The sequence below is a fragment of the Petromyzon marinus genome, chromosome 44 (assembly GCF_048934315.1).
Source record: "Petromyzon marinus isolate PM22_M1 ecotype Great Lakes invasive population chromosome 44, UKy_Petmar_22M1.pri1.0, whole genome shotgun sequence".
In the NCBI taxonomy this organism is placed as follows: Eukaryota; Metazoa; Chordata; class Hyperoartia; order Petromyzontiformes; family Petromyzontidae; genus Petromyzon; species Petromyzon marinus.
Window position 1 is genome coordinate 4,681,776 of NC_133710.1, and position 19,747 is coordinate 4,701,522.

The window sequence follows — 19,747 nt, forward strand, 5'->3', positions numbered from 1 at the left end:
AGGGGCGGCAGGTCGCGTGTGGTGGGCTAAAGCGTGGGTAACTCCCACTTCTTCTGAGCGTGTTCAGCTCAGCGTGACACAGTAGGCCAAACATGCCCTTGATAGGAGACGGTCCGCTAGAGCTCCCCGCATTGGAGGAAGTAAATTTATAAACGCACAACTCTTATAACCTATATAAAACAATACATGTTATTGTTTTATATTTTTATTATTTTATTGTTTCCCTTCTACGTGACTTTACCGAAAGAACCAAGAATATGAATCCCTGGAGTCACGAAAGCTTTAAATCAAGATCAGTCTATAATTTTAATGGTAGGTTTATTTGAACAGTGAGAGACAGAATAACAAAAAAAATCCAGAAAAACGCATGTCAAAAAATAAATTGATTTGCATTTTAATGAGGGAAATAAGTATTTGACCCCTCTGCAAAACATGACTTAGTACTTGGTGGCAAAACCGTTGTTGGCAATCACAGAGGTCAGACGTTTCTTGTAGTTGGCCACCAGGTTTGCACACATCTTAAGAGGGATTTTGTCCAACTCCTCTTTGCAGATATTCTCCAAGTCATTAAGGTTTCGAGGCTGACGTTTGGCAACTCGAACCTTCAGCTCCCTCCAGATTTTCTATGGGATTAAGGTCTGGAGACTGGCTAGGCCACTCCAGGACCTTAATGTGCTTCTTCTTGAGCCACTCCTTTGTTGCCTTGGCCGTGTGTTTTGGGTAATTGTCATGTTGGAATACCCATCCACGACCCATTTTCAATGCCCTGGCTGAGGGAAGGAGGTCCTCACCCAAGATTTGATGGTACATGCCCCGTCCATCGTCCCTTTGATGCGGTGAAGTTGTCCTGTCCCCTTAGCAGAAAAACACCCCCAAAGCATAATGCTTCCACCTCCATGTTTGACGGTGGGGATGGTGTTCTTGGGGTTATAGGCAGCATTCCTCCTCCTCCAAACACGGCGAGTTGAGTTGATGCCAAAGAGCTCCATTTTGGTCTCATCTGACCACAACACTTTCACCCAGTTGTCCTCTGAATCATTCAGATGTTCATTGGCAAACTTCAGACGGGCATGTATATGTGCTTTCTTGAGCGGGGGGACCTTGCGGGCGCTGCAGGATTTCAGTCCTTCACGGCGTAGTGTGTTACCAATTGTTTTCTTGGTGACTATGGTCCCAGCTGCCTTGAGATCATTGAAAAGATCCTCCCGTGTAGTTCTGGGCTGATTCCTCACCGTTCTCATGATCATTGTAACCCCACGAGGTAATTTATAACATTTTTGACATGCGTTTTTCTGGATTTTTTTGTTGTTATTCTGTCTCTCACTGTTCAAATAAACCTACCATTAAAATTATAGACTGATCATTTCTTTGTCAGTGGGCAAACGTACAAAATCAGCAGGGGATCAAATACTTTTTTCCCTCACTGGAAGTGCTTACTATTTGGTATGGATTCCTGCAGTCACGAAAGCTTCCAATCATGATTGTAAGTGCTATTAATGTCTTACATTTTCTACTGAACTGGTTAATATTTTATTATTCTTTCTTTTTTTACTTTTCGTAACAGATATTTTCATTGGAGTATGACAGGTGAGGCTTTGCCTCCCCTGCCTCCCCTGACCGCACGTCCCTGGTGGGTGGGTGAGTGAGTGGGTGGGTGAGTAGGTGAGTAGGTGGGTAGGAGAGTTCCAGGTCGATGGGCCGCCGAGTAGGTGAGTGGGTGGGTGGGTGGGTGGTTGGGTGAGTGGGTGGGTGGGTGGTTGGGTGAGTGGGTGGGTGAGTAGATGAGTGGGTGGGTGGGTGGTTGGGGGAGTAGATGAGTGAGTAAGTGGGTAGGAGAGTTCCAGGCCGAACCTACGAGGTCCAAATCTCAGCTGTCCGAGTACAAGGAACGATTTCGGTGGTCACCATGAGCTGCCGAACGAGGCCAATTCCGCTAGCAGTGGCGTGAGCACGGCGATTGCAGGGCTGCGCCTTTACCTGTCTGTGTGTGTGTGTGTTTTTTTTGTGTGTGTTTTTTGTGGGGTTTTAGAGAGCCACTCTCTCGCTCCGCTGTGCCTCTACATTGTTGGGTTTTTTTTTGCTCCGTGTCACCATTATGCACTCGGGTCGAGTTAATAAGTAGCAGGGGGGCTACTACGGCTTGAACGCCCACTCCCCCACTCCCCACACCAGCCACACCACCTCCTCCATCCCCGAATATTTGTTTTTTGTTATTTCTGCACCGGGTGCGGAGTCCCCTGATCTCTCTGCTCGCCGCCTGTCCAAACAGTCGGGTGCGGCTGCCCCCCCCACCACCGCCCCCCCCCCCGCCACCGCTACTCCACAAAATGGGAAACGCTTTCCACTTGCACATTTCCGCGCGTCCGTCAGCGAAGCGCCGGGAGCAGAGGCCCCCCCCCCACCTCCGGCTATTTTTACATCATCGCCGCCGGCAGGCGCTCGGCGGGGTGTTTAGTGTGGGTTGCTCCCAACCCTTTTCCTTTTTTTCCCCGCGACCTCTTATGTACGCTATGTTTTGCCAGGGGAACCGATGCTTTTGATGATGAAACCCAATTCGAGAGCTTCTTAGCTCACAGGGTACTTGGAAATAAACTGAACTGAACTGATGTCACTTGTACAAAATATTATTTACATGTGCCCGACGTCTTGATAATTATTCACAAGCGACGAGGGAAAGGTGCAGCCCTGCAGTTGCTTTACTCGTGCCCCTGCTGGTGGAAGGGCTTCAACCCAGAGAGAGAGAGACTCCCGGCACACCGCATCCAGGGGACGTCTCCGCTGTGCCGCTTACCCCAGCCTCCCTATCAGCGACCCAGAAAACATTCGGCGAGGAATTAAGCCCCCTGGCGCTATGCGATAAAAACGGACTTTTCCGTGGATGAATGAAGTCAATCGACGTGTAGATTTGGTATTGGCGCCCATCCTTGGAGCGCGTGGCTGTCACGGAGATGCTCCGTGTTTCACTGCCGGGTATAGTCGGCTGGGGGGCTGAGGGGGGGGGGGGGGGGCGGGCGGTGTTGCTCCGTGGTTTTACCCAATTATATAACTCGCGGGTAAAAAATGTTTTATATACTTTTGCCAAAGTTGGCCCGCGACGCGGGCGTGCACACAACGGCCAACAACTCCTTCGGATCACATCACGGGATCGTTAAAGTCCACCGGTGTAGCAGGCAGCGCGTTGCATTTACAGTACGGCATGTGGAATACGTGGGTATGCACAGAGCGTGCGCGTGCATCGCGAGTATTAACCGGGGGCCGGCCGCTTGTTTGCTCCGACCGCGAAACGCCCGCGTAAAACGCGCGCAAACCGGCCCCATCCGTGTGTCCGCCCCGTTCGTGTCGCGCAGGTACCAGCGTAGCGGCGGCGGTGGTGCCGCGGGGTCCGGCGATGACGGCGGCGGAGGCGAGAGTGCCCGGACGAAGGGCCTGGAGCGACACCTCTTCGAGTCGGAGGAGAGCCCGGATGACGAGGTGCCCTGGTGGCTTTCGCTTCGCGTGCCATATAATTGTTTTTGCTGCGGTGGTTTTAGCGCGCCCGCACTGTGAGCTCCTGCGGATAGTCTGCCCCCCCCTCTCCCCGCCATAGGAATGTGGAATTTACACCGCTGGAAACGGGAAATGAGGTCTAATGGCTCGGTGCTCATTTTGAGCAGCAATTCACTCTGACCATGATTATGAACTCAACGTGCGTGTAAGTTTGTGTGTGTGTGTGTGTGTGCGCATGTGGGGAGCGGTGGCGCAGTAGTTAGGGCACCGCGCTACGAACCCAGTGACCCGAATTTAGTTTCCGCTCACAATGCCCAGCATCGGTGAGGACTATCCAAACTTGTCCTAGACCTCCCCTAGGCAGGCTCGGCCTGAAATAAGTAGCCGGTGTGGTCTGTAATCATCAGCGCCAGGTAGCCACACGCCACCCCAACTGACAAGTGCGGTGAAGTGTGGTCAAACAACCCTCATACTCAACCGACATAGTGTGCAGAGGCCTTCGTCCAGCAGTGGATAGACAAAGGCTGACTGTGGCGAGGGCCGGGTGGGATGTATTTGTTTTAGAAGCAGAGGCCTGCGGGTCACACACGCGCCGAGCTGATCGTCAGAATGTTTTTCTTCACCTCGGGGTCGTCTGGTTTCCTCCAAGGCAAAGCAAAATATTTAAAATATGAAAAGATAATGAGTCTCCAATGTTGCCGGGTGTGATCCCAATTGATTAGTTTGCAGGTAACTTTCAAAACGGTCTAGCGTCTGTCCGTGACCCTGATCCACTGCGCGTTTCCGTGCAGTTCAATTCTCCTCTTTCGTTTATTGAGAGAAGAATTTAAACAAAAAAGTGACCTGCTCACAGATGATAGCTCAATGAAGTGCCTTATCACGTAGACATTTATAGTAGCCAAATATTCTAAACTCATGTTGATTCTAAATGTGGAGGGGAAAAACCGGACGACCCAGGGAACAATCCACGCGACCACGGGGAGAGTGACACAGCGGGCATCAGGACTGGGATCGAACCCACGACCCCCTGCATACCAGGCGAGGCAGTTAACATCTCGCCACCGTGGCACCCTCTTATTATTTATACGAGGCGATATTGTCCTCCTCCTGCCCGTGATATATTTGTACATCCTTGGTGGCAACCCGAGCTCGAGATCCATGCCACGTTTTGCAACCACCCCTCAGTGCGGGGGACTTGCCCAGATGTTGCAGGTGGGGTTTGGAGGGGGTACTCACGAGCCACGGTTAGGGAGGGGGAGGGGGGGGTGCTGGGTGATGATAAGTCGGGCGTAAACCATAGGGAGGGTGTTTTCGCGAGAACAAACCGTGCCTGGTGGAACCGGTTCTGGTCTGAGAGCTGGGGCCGCATTCCAGGTAGCGGTGCTGTTCTTTGGCTGCACGGTTTAGTGGAAAACGTGGGCCGGAAGAAACCGAGTTCCTAGAACTGGAGTCTCAATAATTTCACCGACTGACCCGCTCGCTGGCTAGATTCATAAATTGGATACAAGTAGGCTTGCTGGGTTTTTGTTTATTATTACTCGGATTTCTGTTTGGTTCATTGGAGTACTTGTTGACCCCGTCACTCTTGCAAATGAGACTCATCCTGGTCTCTTGAGTTCTCACCCCTGGTTAAACAACACTCAGTTGATCCTTGTGGCGGTACCCCGGGGTACCAAATAATACTAAATGACCGAGGCAATTAAATATTTTATTTCTGGGACACTTTTTTTGTCCAGGGGTGTACTTAACTCCGCGACTGGGGTACCAATCAATGCGAAATCGGTGCCACACTCCGCGATGTTGAAACGAGCAAGGACGATTGCGCTGAAACCCTGAACGCTCGTACACACCGTAGTGGTGCATCGTGGACAGCTCGTCGAGATGAGTCGATTGCCGCATCGCCGACCATCAACAGACTAAAAATTACTGCATCACGGACATTATGCGAGAACCGGGGTACTGTGGAACCCCGGGGTACCGCCATAAGGCTCAGTTGAAACGTGCTCACCAACTCACTCAATTGACAGCCAACTCGGCCATCCACACTGCACTCGCGCATTCACGTATCAACTCCACCTGCACAATCACTCGCCCACTCACCTGCTCACCCGCCTTACCCCCCCCCCCCTCGCTCACCCCTGCTCACCCCCTCAACCCACTCACCGCGTGCAGGATGCTGGGAGCCGCCGGGTGTCGGTGAGCGTGGGAGATGACGTGTCCCTGGGTGAGGCTGACGGCGGTGGTGGCGGCGGTGGCGGCGGTGGAGGCGGTGGCGGTGCCGCCGCCGATCCGCTGGTCCCGGGGTTGCTGGATCACCGCTCGCTGGAGGAGACGGACCGCCATAACGAACAAGCGCGACAAGCGGCGCGGCACTACAACCTCTTTGCCCTCTACCCCCCGCCTGCCGATGAGGTGGGGGGCGGCCGGTGTCGCGAGCTAAGGATCTCGTAGTTGCCACCGTCGTCATCACAATGTCATTGTCCCCATTATAAAAATCACGATCAACATTATCTTCATCGTGAGTCTCATCCGCGCCCCCGATTAGCACAGTTGGCTACGTATGGTGCGAAATAAATTCAACATGCACACATCATCATTGCTGCTATATTCATTGTCGTCATCGTCGTCGTCGTGAGTGACCGCGTCTGGTTCTGTAGGAGGAATCTGTGGAGAAGAGGCCGGTTCCGGAGGGGCCACATGAGCACTTTGGCCAACGGCTCCTCATCAAGTGCCTCTCTCTCAAGTAAGTCCCTTCGGTACTGCGGTGTACAAACCGTAGCAGTCACGAGGAAGCTTCATTAGTAATTTTGTAATCAATACGTCGGCACGTGTAAATTATATCTTGTAAATGTGAAATCAGGTGTTCCGTTTATTTTCAAGTACCCTGTGAGCTAAGACGCTCTTGAATCGGGTTTCATCAGCAAAAGCATCGGTTCCCTGGCAAACATAGCGGTCGTAACAGGTCACGGGAAAAAGGAAAGAGTTGGGAGCGCAACCCACACTAAACCCCACCGAGCGTCTGCCGGCAATGATGTAAAAATAGCCGGGGTGGCGGGGGGGGGGGCCATGCTCCCGGCACTCCGCTGACAAACGCTGCTTCTGGATGACATTCCAACACTCCATGTATTTCCGGTGATGCCCCTGTTTTTTTTGCTGGACGAACGCCCGTGTCCTTTTTGGTTTCCGCAGGAGTCCGTTCCCGGTAGTTTTGGATGAGATGCTTTGGGTTCTTGGGGAGGGAAGGCCCGTGGGCTTCTTGCTGATCGATGTCCAACGTTCTTCCGAGTCACGTTCCGGGTTCTTGACGATCCGGATCCGGATATGTCTCTCCCAGACGAGCTTCTCGGAATGGTTATCAATGGGCAGGGCCTCGTTCCCCGCGCGGCACGCTTGGGTCCTCGCCCCCACGGCGTCAGCGCCTCGCGTCCCTCCGCCAGCGAGCGCGTGGGTGCGTGCGTGCGTGTGACCGCGGGCGTGTTCTGTCGCCGCGCAGGTTCGAGATCGACATCGAGCCGCTGTTCGCCAGCCTGGCCCTGTACGACGTGCGAGAGAAGAAAAAGGTAACGGCATCCCCCTCACCCCCACCACCCCCCGCAGGTTTAGCGGTGTGTCCGGGCACACTCGCACCGCTCGCTCATCCGCCCGCTCACTCGCTCACTCACCCATTCGCTCATTCACTCAGTCAGTCACCCGCTCACTCTGTCGCTCACTCACTCACTCACCCACCCGCTCACTCACTCACTCACCCACCCACTCACTCACTCACCCACTCACTCACCCACTCACCCACTCACTCACCCACTCACTCACTCAACCACCCACCCACCCGCTCGCTCACTCACCCACCCGCTCACACACCCTTTACTGAAATATGTATGAAAGCTTGCAAAACATGACCATGGCGCCTAAGAATGGCATGAATACCAAATCCACATGTTAATATGTTTATCTATTCAGGGCCTGTGCTGTTAGCGAGCACCTATTACAGCCGGCAAGGTGCACGAGGGAGGGTAGTGTAGCTCGGCCGCCTTTGTCTCCCCACTGCTGATGTTTACTCGACACCACACCCAGCTTACTCATTTAAGGCTGAGTCCACCTAGGGGGAGGCCTAACGTCATACAAATTACTCTTGAGGCAACGGCCAGATGCACATTAGCGTACAATCCACGTGAACGCCTATTGCTGCACTTAAACACTTAATAAACAATAACAATATAACAATGAAACCATACCACTTTAGACCTTTATAGCAGGCGCCCCCGATCCCTGTATATCAAACGCTATTGATTATTCATCCTCAAAGCCCTGCAATGCGAGTAAACGGTGTTGCTGTTCTTGATTAAACAAACATTTTTTGTGGATTTCAGGCTTTCTGTGGACCCAGTTTTCCACCACAAACCCCGACCCCCTAAATCTGGCCGACCCCCCCCCCCCGCCTAAATGATCTTTCTGCCAATTGTTGAAGCAAGTGCGGACGGTGACGGCATCGCCCAGCGGTAGCGCCGTCCGACAATCGTTGCCGAGGTTCCGCGGTTCTCATCCAGCGGCAGCCCCAGTTATTATAAAACCTATAAACAAAACTATGAACTTTTGTTTACACCAGGTTAGTCCCACTGAGCTATGTAGGCTCTTTTTCAGCAGCGACCTGGCCAAAAGAATGATAGGTCAACGAAGTGGCTTAATCACGCGGACATTTATAGCAAGTAGCCAAATACTGTGAACGCGTGATATTCGGTCTCAATGTGGTGGAGGGAAAAACCGGAGGACCCGGAGGAAAATCCACTCTTGCGGTGTACAAACTGCAGCAGTAATACCACGCGCCCTCTGTCTCACAGTGAATGTTGAAGGCCCCGTGACGTCATTCATAAGAGTTAGGCCATTGCGTGCCAGCGTCGGGGTTTCAAATTTACCGAATGTCAACAACGGTTACACTGCAAGCTACAGGGATCCCTCTACGTACGGACGAGTTATGTTCCAGAAGTCCGTTCGTAAGTCGATTTGTTCCCAAGTCCAACTTTACTCCTGTCGATTCCAAACATGTTGTCCAGCATGTGCACTAAACATGGGGAATGGCTTTAAAAGTTGTATAATCTCCTGTAGATGCCACCGGTGCTTTACGTTCTGTAGATGTAGATGCCACTGGTTCTTCTTACTACCACCCTCAACACTTTCACCACTCTCACGCTTCTGAGACATGATGGGGGGTGATGATGTTTGTGAAAAGCACAGAGAACGTCGTAGTGAACCACACGGCAACAACAGACAATGGCGGCGGCCCAGGCAGAAATGCTGGGAATTCTGGGTAATGACACCGAACAACCACCGCCATCTGTTGCGCGGAGCGATTGAACTTAGGACTCTCGGTCCAAACAGGCAACTGGGCATACGGACAGGTTTGTTCGTATCTGTGAAAGTTTGTAAGTCGACTGTTCATAAGTAGAGGAGTCCCTGTACTCGACTGGGTTTTATACAGACAGCAGCATATCATCGCCGCCTACTCGTTCCTGGTCTCTTCTTGAGTTGTATCAATCTGTCGTGAAACGAAATCAACTTGACACTCGCCGGCGTTATCGTTCCAGATCTCAGAGAACTTCTACTTTGACCTCAACTCGGAGAACATGAAGGTCCTGCTGAAGCCCCACAGCGGCCAGTCCTGCATCCCCTCGCTGGCACGCACGGCAATCTTCTCCATCACCTACCCCACGCAGGACATCTTCATGGTCATCAAGGTGAGCGGGCCGTGACGGGCGGTCGGCCCCCGGTAAGCGAGACGGCGACCAGCGGAGCCGGCAGCCTGGCGGACGTTTTGGCAATCCAGTAATTTGGCAGTGTGGCAATATGGTGACCCGGCAAAAGAAATCTGGCAGGCTGATATTCTCACGATCTGGTAATCTGATAATGTAACAGTTTTGTGATTTGGGAATATGCTAAACTGTTAATAAAATCTGGTAATTCGATAATCTAGCAATCCAACAATCTGGTAATCTTGTGATTTCATGCCTGGCTGATGGGAAATTATGCAATCAACGAGAAATGTGACGAGGGAGACTGACGGTAACGTCCCCCCCCCCCACCCCACACTCGTTCGCCCCACGCTTCATCCCCCCACACTCGTTCCCCCCACGCTCGTTCCCCCCACACTTCTTCCCCCCCACCCCATGCTTCTACCCCCCACACTCGTTCCCCCCACACTCGTTCCCCCCACGCTCATTCCCCCCACACTCGTTCCCCCCACGCTCGTTCCCCCGACAGATCGAGAAAGTTCTCCAGCAAGGGGACATTGGAGAGTGCATGGAGCCCTACATCATGATGAAAGAGACGGACGCCTCCAAGGTACAAACATATACTCTCCATATATATTCATAATTAGTGAAACATATTTTATATTGTAATGTATATATGTGTCACTAAAATTACCGCTGTTACTCCTGCTGTTGATGCTGTTGCTGTTATTACTGCTGCTGCTGTTGCTACTGCTGCTGTATCATAGAACAAGGAGAAGCTGGACCGGCTTCGGGCACAAACGGAAGGCTTCTGCTCCCGGCTAGGCCGCTACCGCATGCCGTTTGCGTGGACGGCCGTGCACCTCATGAACATCGTGACGAGCGCCGCAACGCTGGAGCGCGAACCGGAAACCGAGGCGCCCGCCACTCCGGGAGGTGGCACCCCCGGTGGTGAGGGTACAGACTCGGTGACAGGACGATCGCAGACCCCTCGTGGTGAGGGTACAGACTCGGTGACAGGACGATCGCACACCCCTGGTGGTGAGGGTACAGACTCGGTGATAGGACGATCGCAGACCCCTCGTGGTGAGGGTACAGACTCGGTGACAGGACGATCGCACACCCCTGGTGGTGAGGGTACAGACTCGGTGACAGGACGATCGCACACCCCTCGTGGTGAGGGTACAGACTGCTGAGCGCCTCTGACCCCTGAGTCGTCATCCACCTCTGACGTCTGACCCTGTGAACCCGCGCATCCCCCGCTCGTCCCGTGCAGAGAGGAGGATGGATCGGCGAGGGCTGGCGGCGGCGCAGGCCGGGAGACGGAGCCTCGATCGGGGAAGCACGCTGTGCAGCGAGGAGAGCCTCAACCTGGCTTCCTTCCGGCCCGTCACCATCACCCTCAATAACTTCTTCAAGCAGGTGAGATGACGCACACACTCGCTCGTCATCTTTAAGAATATAATCATTGTCATAATATTCAATATCATTGTCGTCCACAATATTAAGAATATCATCATCATCGATCTTCAACCAACTCAATCCTTCATCCCTAATAACATATCGTCATCATCATCGTCAGCTACCTGCCATGCCTTGTTACAATGGTGGAGGTTGGTTATGTGGTCTGTGGTGGCTGGCGGGGTGGCTTGTGTTGGTGTGGTTGTTGTGGTGTGGCTGATCGTGGTGTCGCTGATCGTGGTTTTGGCTAGTGGTGGTGGGGGAGCTGATGATGGTGGGGCCGATCGGGGTGTGCCTGTTGGTGGTGTGGCTGTTGGTGGTGTGGTTGTTGGTGATGTGGCTGTTGGTGTTACTGGAGGTGGTGTGGCTAGAGGTGGTGTGGTTGAAGGTGGTCTGGCTGTTGGTGGTGTGGATGATGGTGGTGTGGATGATGGTGGTGTGGATGATGGTGGTGTGGTGTGGCTGATTGGTGTGGTGTCCGATGGTGGTGTGGCTGACCCAGGAGGGAGACCGGCTGAGCGATGAGGACCTCTACAAGTTCCTCGCCGACATGCGCAAGCCATCCACCGGCTTGCGCCGCCTGCGCACCATCGCCGGTGAGTCGCCCGCTCCGCCACCGCCACCCCGCGGCGTGAACGCGGCGAGCGTTCGCATCGGTCACCACGACCGCTCGCCGCGTTCACGGCGCGGGAAGGGAACGCGTCGGTTAATATCGCGCCGTTCAAGCGCAGGTTGCCACTCGCGGGCGCTGAGGAAGCGCAGATAACCTGGAGGGCAGCGCGCGCCAGGCGGTGAGCCGGTGCAAACCAACAGTGACCCAAGCTCTGCAGTCCTCTACGTACTGAGATGTTTTCAGCCAAATTATGAGTGATTGTACTACACCGGGGAGGAAACCACAATCGCCGCCCTTTATTTATTATTTCTGTAACTTGATTTGGAATTGTACCGGCAGAGCCGACTTACGCTGCAGGGTATGTATTATTTGTATGTTATTACTTTTGCCATTTTTAGTGACCCAGATCGCTCTTGCAAATGAGACACTATCCCGGTCTCTGGAGTTCTCACGTCGTTAAACTAATTCCACTTGAAATTGGTGATTGTGACGGGCAAAGACATGATATAATGCATACGAAAGTTCATATGATTGTGACCTCTATTGTGATGACATTTATGATGATGTCGACGATGATGACATCAGTGATAATCGTGACAAACTTCGTGACATTTCTGGAGAACATTAATGATAACGATGGCATTGGTTAAAATCGACAACGATGAACGGGATAACGACCACAGTTGCGATGGTACTTGATGACGATGATTTGACGACGACTTTGGTGACGATGGCGGTGGTGGTGGCGGCGGCGCACGCCTGCAATCCAGGACTGTGGAGGCAGCGAGGGTTGGGGGATTACCAACGCACAAGCGTTGCGAAACTCCCCGTCCTTTGGGCATCGAGGTGCAATACCCCGGCTCGCCAACAGACGGCAGTACGGCAAGAATGTCGACTCCGCCGGCTTCGCCCGTGTGCCCTCCCCTCCGCACGTGCGAGCTGAACAATTGGTCGATAGCATCTTAATATACAGAGGACGGCAGAGCCTTGGGCAATAGTTAGGGCACCGGCTCAATGCTGGCCGCGGCCTCCTCCGCTCGTCTGTGGCTCCTCCTCGCTCCTCTCGAGTCGTTCCCTCGCTCTCTTTTGCGAGCGACTGCTGGCGCGGCAGCGGCGCGTTACAAGTCTGAATGACGACGTTGGCGCCGTTGGTGATGCTGCTCGCGGCGATGTTCGCCGGCGTGGTGCAGCGTCGCTGAAGATGGAGCTGGCGCCGTGCCCCGAGAGTCCGGCGCACTGCCTCACGCCGGAGCTGCTGCAAGTGAAGCCGTACACGGACGCTCGCGCCCGCCCGTCACGCGAGATCCTCGAGTTCCCCTCGCACGACCTCTACGCTCCCATCACCACCTACCGGTGAGCGCGACCCCTTGACCCTGTGACCCCTCTCACAATCTCTACGCCCCCGTCGCCATCTGCCAGTGAGGGCAACCCCGTGACCGTGTGACTCCTCACACGACCTCTAAGCCCCCATCACCAACTGCCAGTGAGGGCGACCCCGTGACCGTGTGACTCCTCACATGACCTCTAAGCCCCCATCACCAACTGCCAGTGAGCACAACCCCGTGACCCCTCGAACGACCTCTACGCCCCCATCTCCACCTAACAATGAGCGCGAACCCTTGACCCTGTGACCCCTCACACGACCGCTAAGCCCCCATCTCCACCTACCGATAAGCGCGACCCCTTGACCCTGTGACCCCTGACACGACCTCTAAGCCCCCATCACTACGGACCAGTGAGCACGACCCCGTGACCCCTCGGACGACCTCTACGCCCCCATTGCCACCTACCGGTGAGCGCCCCTGCCCCCCCGCCCCGCCCCAACCCCATGACCCCTCGCATGACCTCTACACCCCTATCGCCACAAACCTGTGACCCCTTGCCAGCCCCTGTGAACCACCATCCGCCCATAACACTCATCCATCCCAGTGATGACCCCTCTCAACACTGACCCTGGCCACACTGACATCTTGTCCTATCTCACCCCTGACCTTTGCTTCCGCCCTCTAACCCATTGTCCCATCTCACCTCTGAGCCTTGCCAGGCCACCGCGACATCTTCTGCCATCTCGCAGTCATTGCGGGGGGGGGGGGGGGGGGGAGGGGGCCGGTGCAAATTTTCTCCGCGGTGTTTAAATCAGAGGCGCTCGGACTCGCTCGCCAAACACGGAGTTTTGTTCGCCAATCTTTTATTATTGACATCACACCCGTCATCTCGTCACTAAAAAAAGAATCTAACCAACCTACTCTTTGTTTTTTTTTTCGGTAAAGTCACGTAGGTAAAATAAAAATAAAATAAAACAATTAAATCACGGCGTTTCGGAGGCAACACAAGCTTCCGTCTTCAGGTGGCACAGTCACAGCAAGATCGCTGCATCAAGTGGGAAGGCTCTGAGAGCCTCGAGCTTAAATACAGGTTAAGGGGGGGGGGAGGAGCCAAGTAGAGGACATTGCATTTCTGACCAACACCACCTGACCAGTGAATTAAAACATGTACATCTAACCCTCAAGATGAACGGTTACTCTGACCGTACCATCCGCCAAGCTGTTTCTCCTACCATACAGAAGCAACCACTTGACACTCCGATCAAAATCATCACACTGCCATACATAGCAGGCGTTACCAAAAAGATTTCCAAAATTCTAAACAAACAGAGAGATCCAGGTTCGATTCAATACAGTACACAAAATCCGTGATCTGATCTCATCCGTAAAGGATGTCATCCCTGACTTACAGTACCCCGGTGTTTACAAATTGAGTTGTATCTGCGGTGACTGCTATATCGGGGAGACAAAACGACATATTTCTGACCGAATTCGCGAGCACAAATCAGATTTGAAACACGGCAGAACGAATTCGTCGGCCGTAGCTGATCATTGTCTCAACACAGCGGGTTCTCATGACATTGTTTTCTCTGATACCAAAGTTATCTGCAAACCTCCCGGTTATTACCAAAGATTTGTCCATGAAGTCATCCAGATATACAAACACAGACACAACTTCAACCGAGAGGATGGTTTTAAATTAAGCAACCACTGGAAAGATGTCATAAACCAAGTCAAAACTTTAGCTACCTTATAAGCACACAGCATATGCTTTCCGAACTTTTCCATGTGTTGTTTCCATTTGCCATTGCCCCGTGCAGTGACCCACCGCATCCCCCGCACCCTCAACATAACAAAAGACGGATTAACTTAGCCCCGCACCCCATCAATGTCCTCTACTTGGCTCCTCCCCACCCCCTTAACCTGTATTTAAGCTCGAGGCTCTCAGAGCCTCTCCACTTGATGCAGCGATCTTGCTGTGACTGTGCCACCTGAAGATGGAAGCTTGTGTTGCCTCCGAAGCGTCGTGATTTAATTGTTTTATTTTTATTTTACCTATGTGACTTTACCGAAAAAAAACAAAGAGTATGGATCCTTGCAGTCACGACAGCTTCAAATCTAGAATCTAGCAACCTACTTAATAATCCCTCTGCACCTCGCTCGCGTGCGGTTATTATGTTTGTATAAAATTGAAACAACGCACAGGAATTTGAGATGTGAGTTAATATTTTTTTCAAAGTTTGTCAGGTTCGTGGCATGGCTACGACACGTTAGATTTACCGATATACATCGTGTGTGTGTGTGTGTGTATATATATGGGGAGCAGTATCGTATCGGTTGGCGTGCTGCACTGTAAACCTGGTGACCCGAGTTCGATTCCTGCTCACACCCAACACTGAACCGGTCCTGGGCCTCCCCTAGTACCTGGTACGATGTGTAAAACATCGTACCAGTAGGCAGACAAACGCGGCCGAGCGTGTTGCTGGCCACCAGCCCCTCGTGTGCCGTGCTGGCCTTCGTAGGTGCTACCCGCTAACAGCACTTGCACCTCCGATTAGCACGTTTGGCTACGTACGGCGCATAAGAAGTTCAACATACATACAACAGTCCGTTTAGGCTATACACATATATATTGAAAGCGCGGAAACCTAAAACGCGACGTGGGAGAGTTGAGAAACGAGCCCGGTGTTTTTATTTTTTTTGCCGCTTCGCCTGTGAGAGCCGTCAGCTTTGCGCGTCGGGCAGCATGCGCGAGGCGAGCCGGCTGGCGGGCACGCGGGGTTCTCCGTGCTCCGTGGCGGGGGGCGCTGGCGCGGCAGCCAGAGTCGTGGGGCTTAAAGCCGCTTCCTGCGGTCCTCCCGGTCGCCCTCCGAGGAGAACTTGAGCTGCGCGAGAAACGACGGGAGGAGATGGAACGGAGTGGCGCTACGCGCCGCGACGGTTCATCTGTCGGGAGAGAGGTGGGGGGGGGGTGTAGTCGTTGAGGCCCAGCTACTGGGTTATAAAACTATTTAAACTATAAACCGTTTAAATTTTACTAGGTAAGGCCCACTTGAGCTACGTAGCTCTTTTTAAGAAGCGACCTGGCCACAAATGATAGCCCAACGAAGTGGCTTATCACGTGGAAATTAAGAGAAACCAAATACTCTAAACGCACATTGATTGTAAATGTGGATGGGAATCAAAACCGGAGGACCCGGAGAAAAATCCACATGATCACGGGGAGAGACATAGTTCATAGTTAGTTCATAGTTCATTTATTTGGTATAGCCCTGTGAGCCATTCGGCTCTTGAATCGGGTGCAACCGCAACAAACAAAGAACATGAACAAGAAAACATCTTAAAGTGATTATGTGACTGTGCAAACAGAAAATACAGGAAAAAAATATCAAAATATTCCTGAAATAGCACCGTACACCAACGCTGTGTGCAAAAATCCCAGTGGGATGCAAGTCAAAATAACAACAACAAGACAACTAAGATTAAGGCCATCAGTCAACTCCGTACTACAATAAACAAAAACATGGCCAAAACAAAAAAAACTTTTCGAAATTACCAAAATAAAAGCCATAAATCCAATGTAACAGTGATCATAGGGACTGTGACCGAATTTTTTACAATAAACTACATAAATTAATTATAACACCAAAATCTAGAGCTATATTTTAGGCCACTGAATAGCAGTGGCAGCTAGGGTTGTACAACTCCTCTAGAGCAGTTTTGAGTGAAGATCTCATAGGTAGTGATTCAAGTTGCAGTTTATTGGCAATAGCATTCCAGACCCCAGGGGCATCAATAGCAAAGGCCCTTCCTCCAGTTTTAGTACAGCAATAGGGAATGTGAAGCTGGTAAATGAGCGAAGACCTGAGGTCAAATTTGTTCTTTGAAACAGAGAGGAGATCCAGTAGGTAGTCTGCGGAATTTTTTGTAAGTACATCGTGAATAAATAAGATCTGGTGCACAAGCCGTCGAACATTAAGAGATGTTAAGTTTGACCCAATGTAGAGATCACAGTGGTGAGTCCTATATGGGCAGTTCAATGCAAATCTTAAGGCCGAGTGATAGATGGAATCAAGCTTCTTCAGTACAGTACTTGGGGCTGATTTATACACGATGTCACAGTAGTTAAGTAGAGGCAGTATGGTAGCTTTTATCACGCAAACTCTAAATGTACAGGCGTCAGGGTTATGATGGAACCCACGAACTCCTATATACCAGGCGAGGTAGTTAACATCTCACCACCATTGAGGCTCAGCTGGTGGATTACGAAGTGGGGGGGGGGGGTAAAATTGGACGTGGGGGGCACCATTTATTTATTTTTCATCATCATCGTAACGGCTATCGCATGCACCATCGATGTCATCGCTGTCGCAATCACAAATTTCAAGTTAATTATTTGAGACCAGGGGTAGACTCTCATCAGCGAGAGTGACCTCGGTTTCACCAAGCAGACAAAAGTTAATAAAGTACAGCAATGAAGGCAAAGTCGAGATTTGGCACGCAAAAAGACAATCATGTAATGTGAGATATCGAAAATATTGCGCAAGTCAGCTGGGGCAGATTGTTTTTGAGACCGATCACAGTGAAATGTTATTCCAAGAACGCTGGGCAACTCGTGCGCAGCCGTCTTTGTGTGCAGTGTGTGCATAATAGAGCGTAGTTATGTAGTGTGTGTACGTATCTAGTGTTGCATGTAGCGTGTGTGTGTGTTTAGTTCTTTATGGAGTGTACACGGCGGTTGAAATGGCCCGGTATATGATGGTACACCGCACCGGCGATTCTCAAATCACCAAACGACTACACTGGCACTCTTGCCAATCCACTGCTGGATGAGTGCCCCCCATACTTCACCGCTCGGTGTGGGTTAGTTAAGGACGGGGGTAGCATAGACTTGGCGGCATGGGAGTACGATACAACAGTGGATGTCGCTCCGCTGAATCTCTGCTGCCCACAACGCCCGATACACCTGTTCATCGTGCGTATGGTGATCGCCCATCCAAGTACTTAACCAGGCTCAAGTCCCGCTCAGCTTGGCCATGGGCCGACGAGATGGGGTGCGTTTCGGGGGCGACGGTTTTGAGAATGCGAGCAGAACGAGCCTCGAGGGAGTCGCTCCGTTGTCGTAGCTCCATCTCCCCCGCGGCGTCTCTCACCTCGCGTTTGAGCCGGAGACGAGTCGACTCCACGTTCCGTTCGCTCAGCTCCGACGGAGGATCCAGGGCTCCCACGTCATCGCCCTCGCCAGACTCCGACTGTGAAGGCGGAAGCGAACGAACGAACGTCAAGCGAGGGGTCGGAAGACGGCGACGCGAACGAGCGATCTGAGCTGGAGGCACCCCGGTGGACCTTGAGGCTCCTGGGTGTCCAGCTCCACGCTGAGGTCGGCAGTGGCAAAAAATTGTGAACTCAGTTGCGCGCGAACTCACGCGTGTAAACGCGCACCGTGCAAAGTCAACCGTACAAACGCAACCGTGCAAACTCGCTCATACACAAACTTAACCGTACATGAATTTGAATACAAAGCCTGGTTGCGTGTTGACCCGGCCCATAATCTCTCTGGGTTCGATAAAATGAGTACCACTTTGTGGACAAGTCCGATGGATCGACCGTCATGGGAATGTGTAATTTCCACCACTGCCCTGGGGCTGTAAGCAGAAGAAGAGCGCTGACTCCTGGCTCATTTCGGCAGAAATCACTGTGGAATGGCTCAACAGCACGAGCAGTGGTGCTATTGCTCGTGCTTGGGTTATTGCCAGGGTTATTGTTGGCGTTATTGCAAGTGCTGATGATATTGTTATTGCTGATGTTATTGCCAGTGCTGGTGTTATTGCCAGTGCTGACTTTTGCGCAAGCGCTACCCACGACCGTTGCACGCGGCAACGGCTCCGGTGCTACCACCGCTGTCGTACCAGCACCGCCAACCCACGCGTAACCGTGCACACCCCGCACCGCCGCGGTCATCGCCGCCCCCGCCCCCCCCACCTCGTCTCTCCGCGCCTCTCTCCTTCTCGCCGGCACCCAGGCCTCCTCCAGCCTGCCCAGCCTCTCCCGCAGCTCCCGCGCCGTCTTCTCGGCCTCGCTGGCGCGCCTCTCGGCGCCGTGCGCCGCCGCGGCCGCCCGCTCCACCGCGCCGTTCGCCGCCGCCAGCCGCTCCGCCGTACGCTCGGAGAGCTCGCGCACGCCCTGGCCCAGTTGCAGCAGGCCGAACGCCAGCAGGTTGACCTCGTCCTGCAGCGCAAACCGCGCCCGGCGACCGCCCCTCTGCGGCGGCACAGCCGACTCCGCAGTAGTCATCGTCTGCTGCTGCTGCTGCTGCTGCTGGTGGTGGTGGTGGCGGTCGTCTTGCCGGGTGTTCGCGTGGCCGGCGTCGAGGCTGCCGGGGCTCGGGGCGCCGTAGAAGAGGTTGTCGGCATAGCGGGCGCCGGCGGCGAAGCACGGCGATGATAGAGCGAGGAGCAGGAGCAGGGAGGGTAGAGGTGGCAGGGACAGCATGCTGGGGTGGCGTGGGGGGAGAGCCGTGTGGCGGATGGTTCAGGTTGACTACCACGGTGAGGTGGAAATGCGAGCTGGCTTTCCCTGTCTCTGTCTCAGTGTATCCCTGTTTCGGGCGTAGGGTTTTCTCTATTTTGTCTCTGATCGATATTTAATAATAAAGATTCGCCGCTGTCGCTCGCATACAAAAAGCTAACTTGGCAACGTAACAAGTCGTAGGGTTGACGGCGGCGATTTTGATTCTCCGACGATTGTACTCTATAACAAAAAAAAATACTCAACTAGCACGCGTCCACTTGACCGGAACTTTCCTGTTGGACAGTTATAATAAAATAATAAAGTAAGAAAATACAAAACAAATTCCTACCAACGACACCAGCACTGACAACGCCGCTCAGAGCTTCGAATTTTTTTTTCACGTTGAAAAAGAAATTAAAAAAAACTTGGCACTGTATAAAATTGACCTCGCTAACTTTGTAAAAACTAAAATCCGAACAAAAGCTGATGTGGCCTTCTTTCTCAAGTCCTTACTTAATTTAAACACATTTAGTTCCCTATTTAAACTCTTCCCCCCCCCCCCACCTCTCCCTGCCTTGGGGACAGCCTAGTGTTGTGAGCACAGAGGCTGTGTCCGACCACTGCCAGCG

General features: G+C 52.7%; 2 protein-coding genes across 3 annotated transcripts in view; one reads left to right on the top strand and one right to left on the bottom strand.

Moving 5' to 3' along the window:
- Positions 1–19,747, top strand: part of LOC116951974 (dedicator of cytokinesis protein 7-like) — an 87,567-nt gene that overhangs the window by 26,466 nt on the left and 41,354 nt on the right. Inside the window, exons 5-14 of the mRNA XM_032970922.2 lie at positions 3,348–3,471; positions 5,659–5,898; positions 6,144–6,229; positions 6,980–7,046; positions 9,066–9,215; positions 9,739–9,819; positions 9,977–10,160; positions 10,486–10,631; positions 11,173–11,266; positions 12,474–12,636. Of these exons, the coding sequence (XP_032826813.2) occupies positions 3,348–3,471; positions 5,659–5,898; positions 6,144–6,229; positions 6,980–7,046; positions 9,066–9,215; positions 9,739–9,819; positions 9,977–10,160; positions 10,486–10,631; positions 11,173–11,266; positions 12,474–12,636 (1,335 nt within the window). The remainder of the gene's footprint in view (positions 1–3,347; positions 3,472–5,658; positions 5,899–6,143; positions 6,230–6,979; positions 7,047–9,065; positions 9,216–9,738; positions 9,820–9,976; positions 10,161–10,485; positions 10,632–11,172; positions 11,267–12,473; positions 12,637–19,747) is intronic.
- Positions 13,455–19,745, bottom strand: LOC116951976 (uncharacterized). 2 transcript variants are annotated; one of them, XM_032970923.2, is made up of 3 exons: positions 18,591–19,745; positions 17,762–17,860; positions 13,455–15,493 (listed from the first exon to the last, which is right to left on the bottom strand). In XM_032970923.2, the coding sequence occupies exons 1-3, from the start codon at positions 19,098–19,100 to the stop codon at positions 15,443–15,445; spliced, it is 660 nt and encodes a 219-aa protein (XP_032826814.2). In that variant the 5' UTR covers positions 19,101–19,745; the 3' UTR covers positions 13,455–15,442. The 2 variants fall into 2 exon arrangements, with proteins under 2 accessions (XP_032826814.2, XP_032826815.2); XM_032970924.2 differs by having other exon boundaries at positions 13,455–15,554.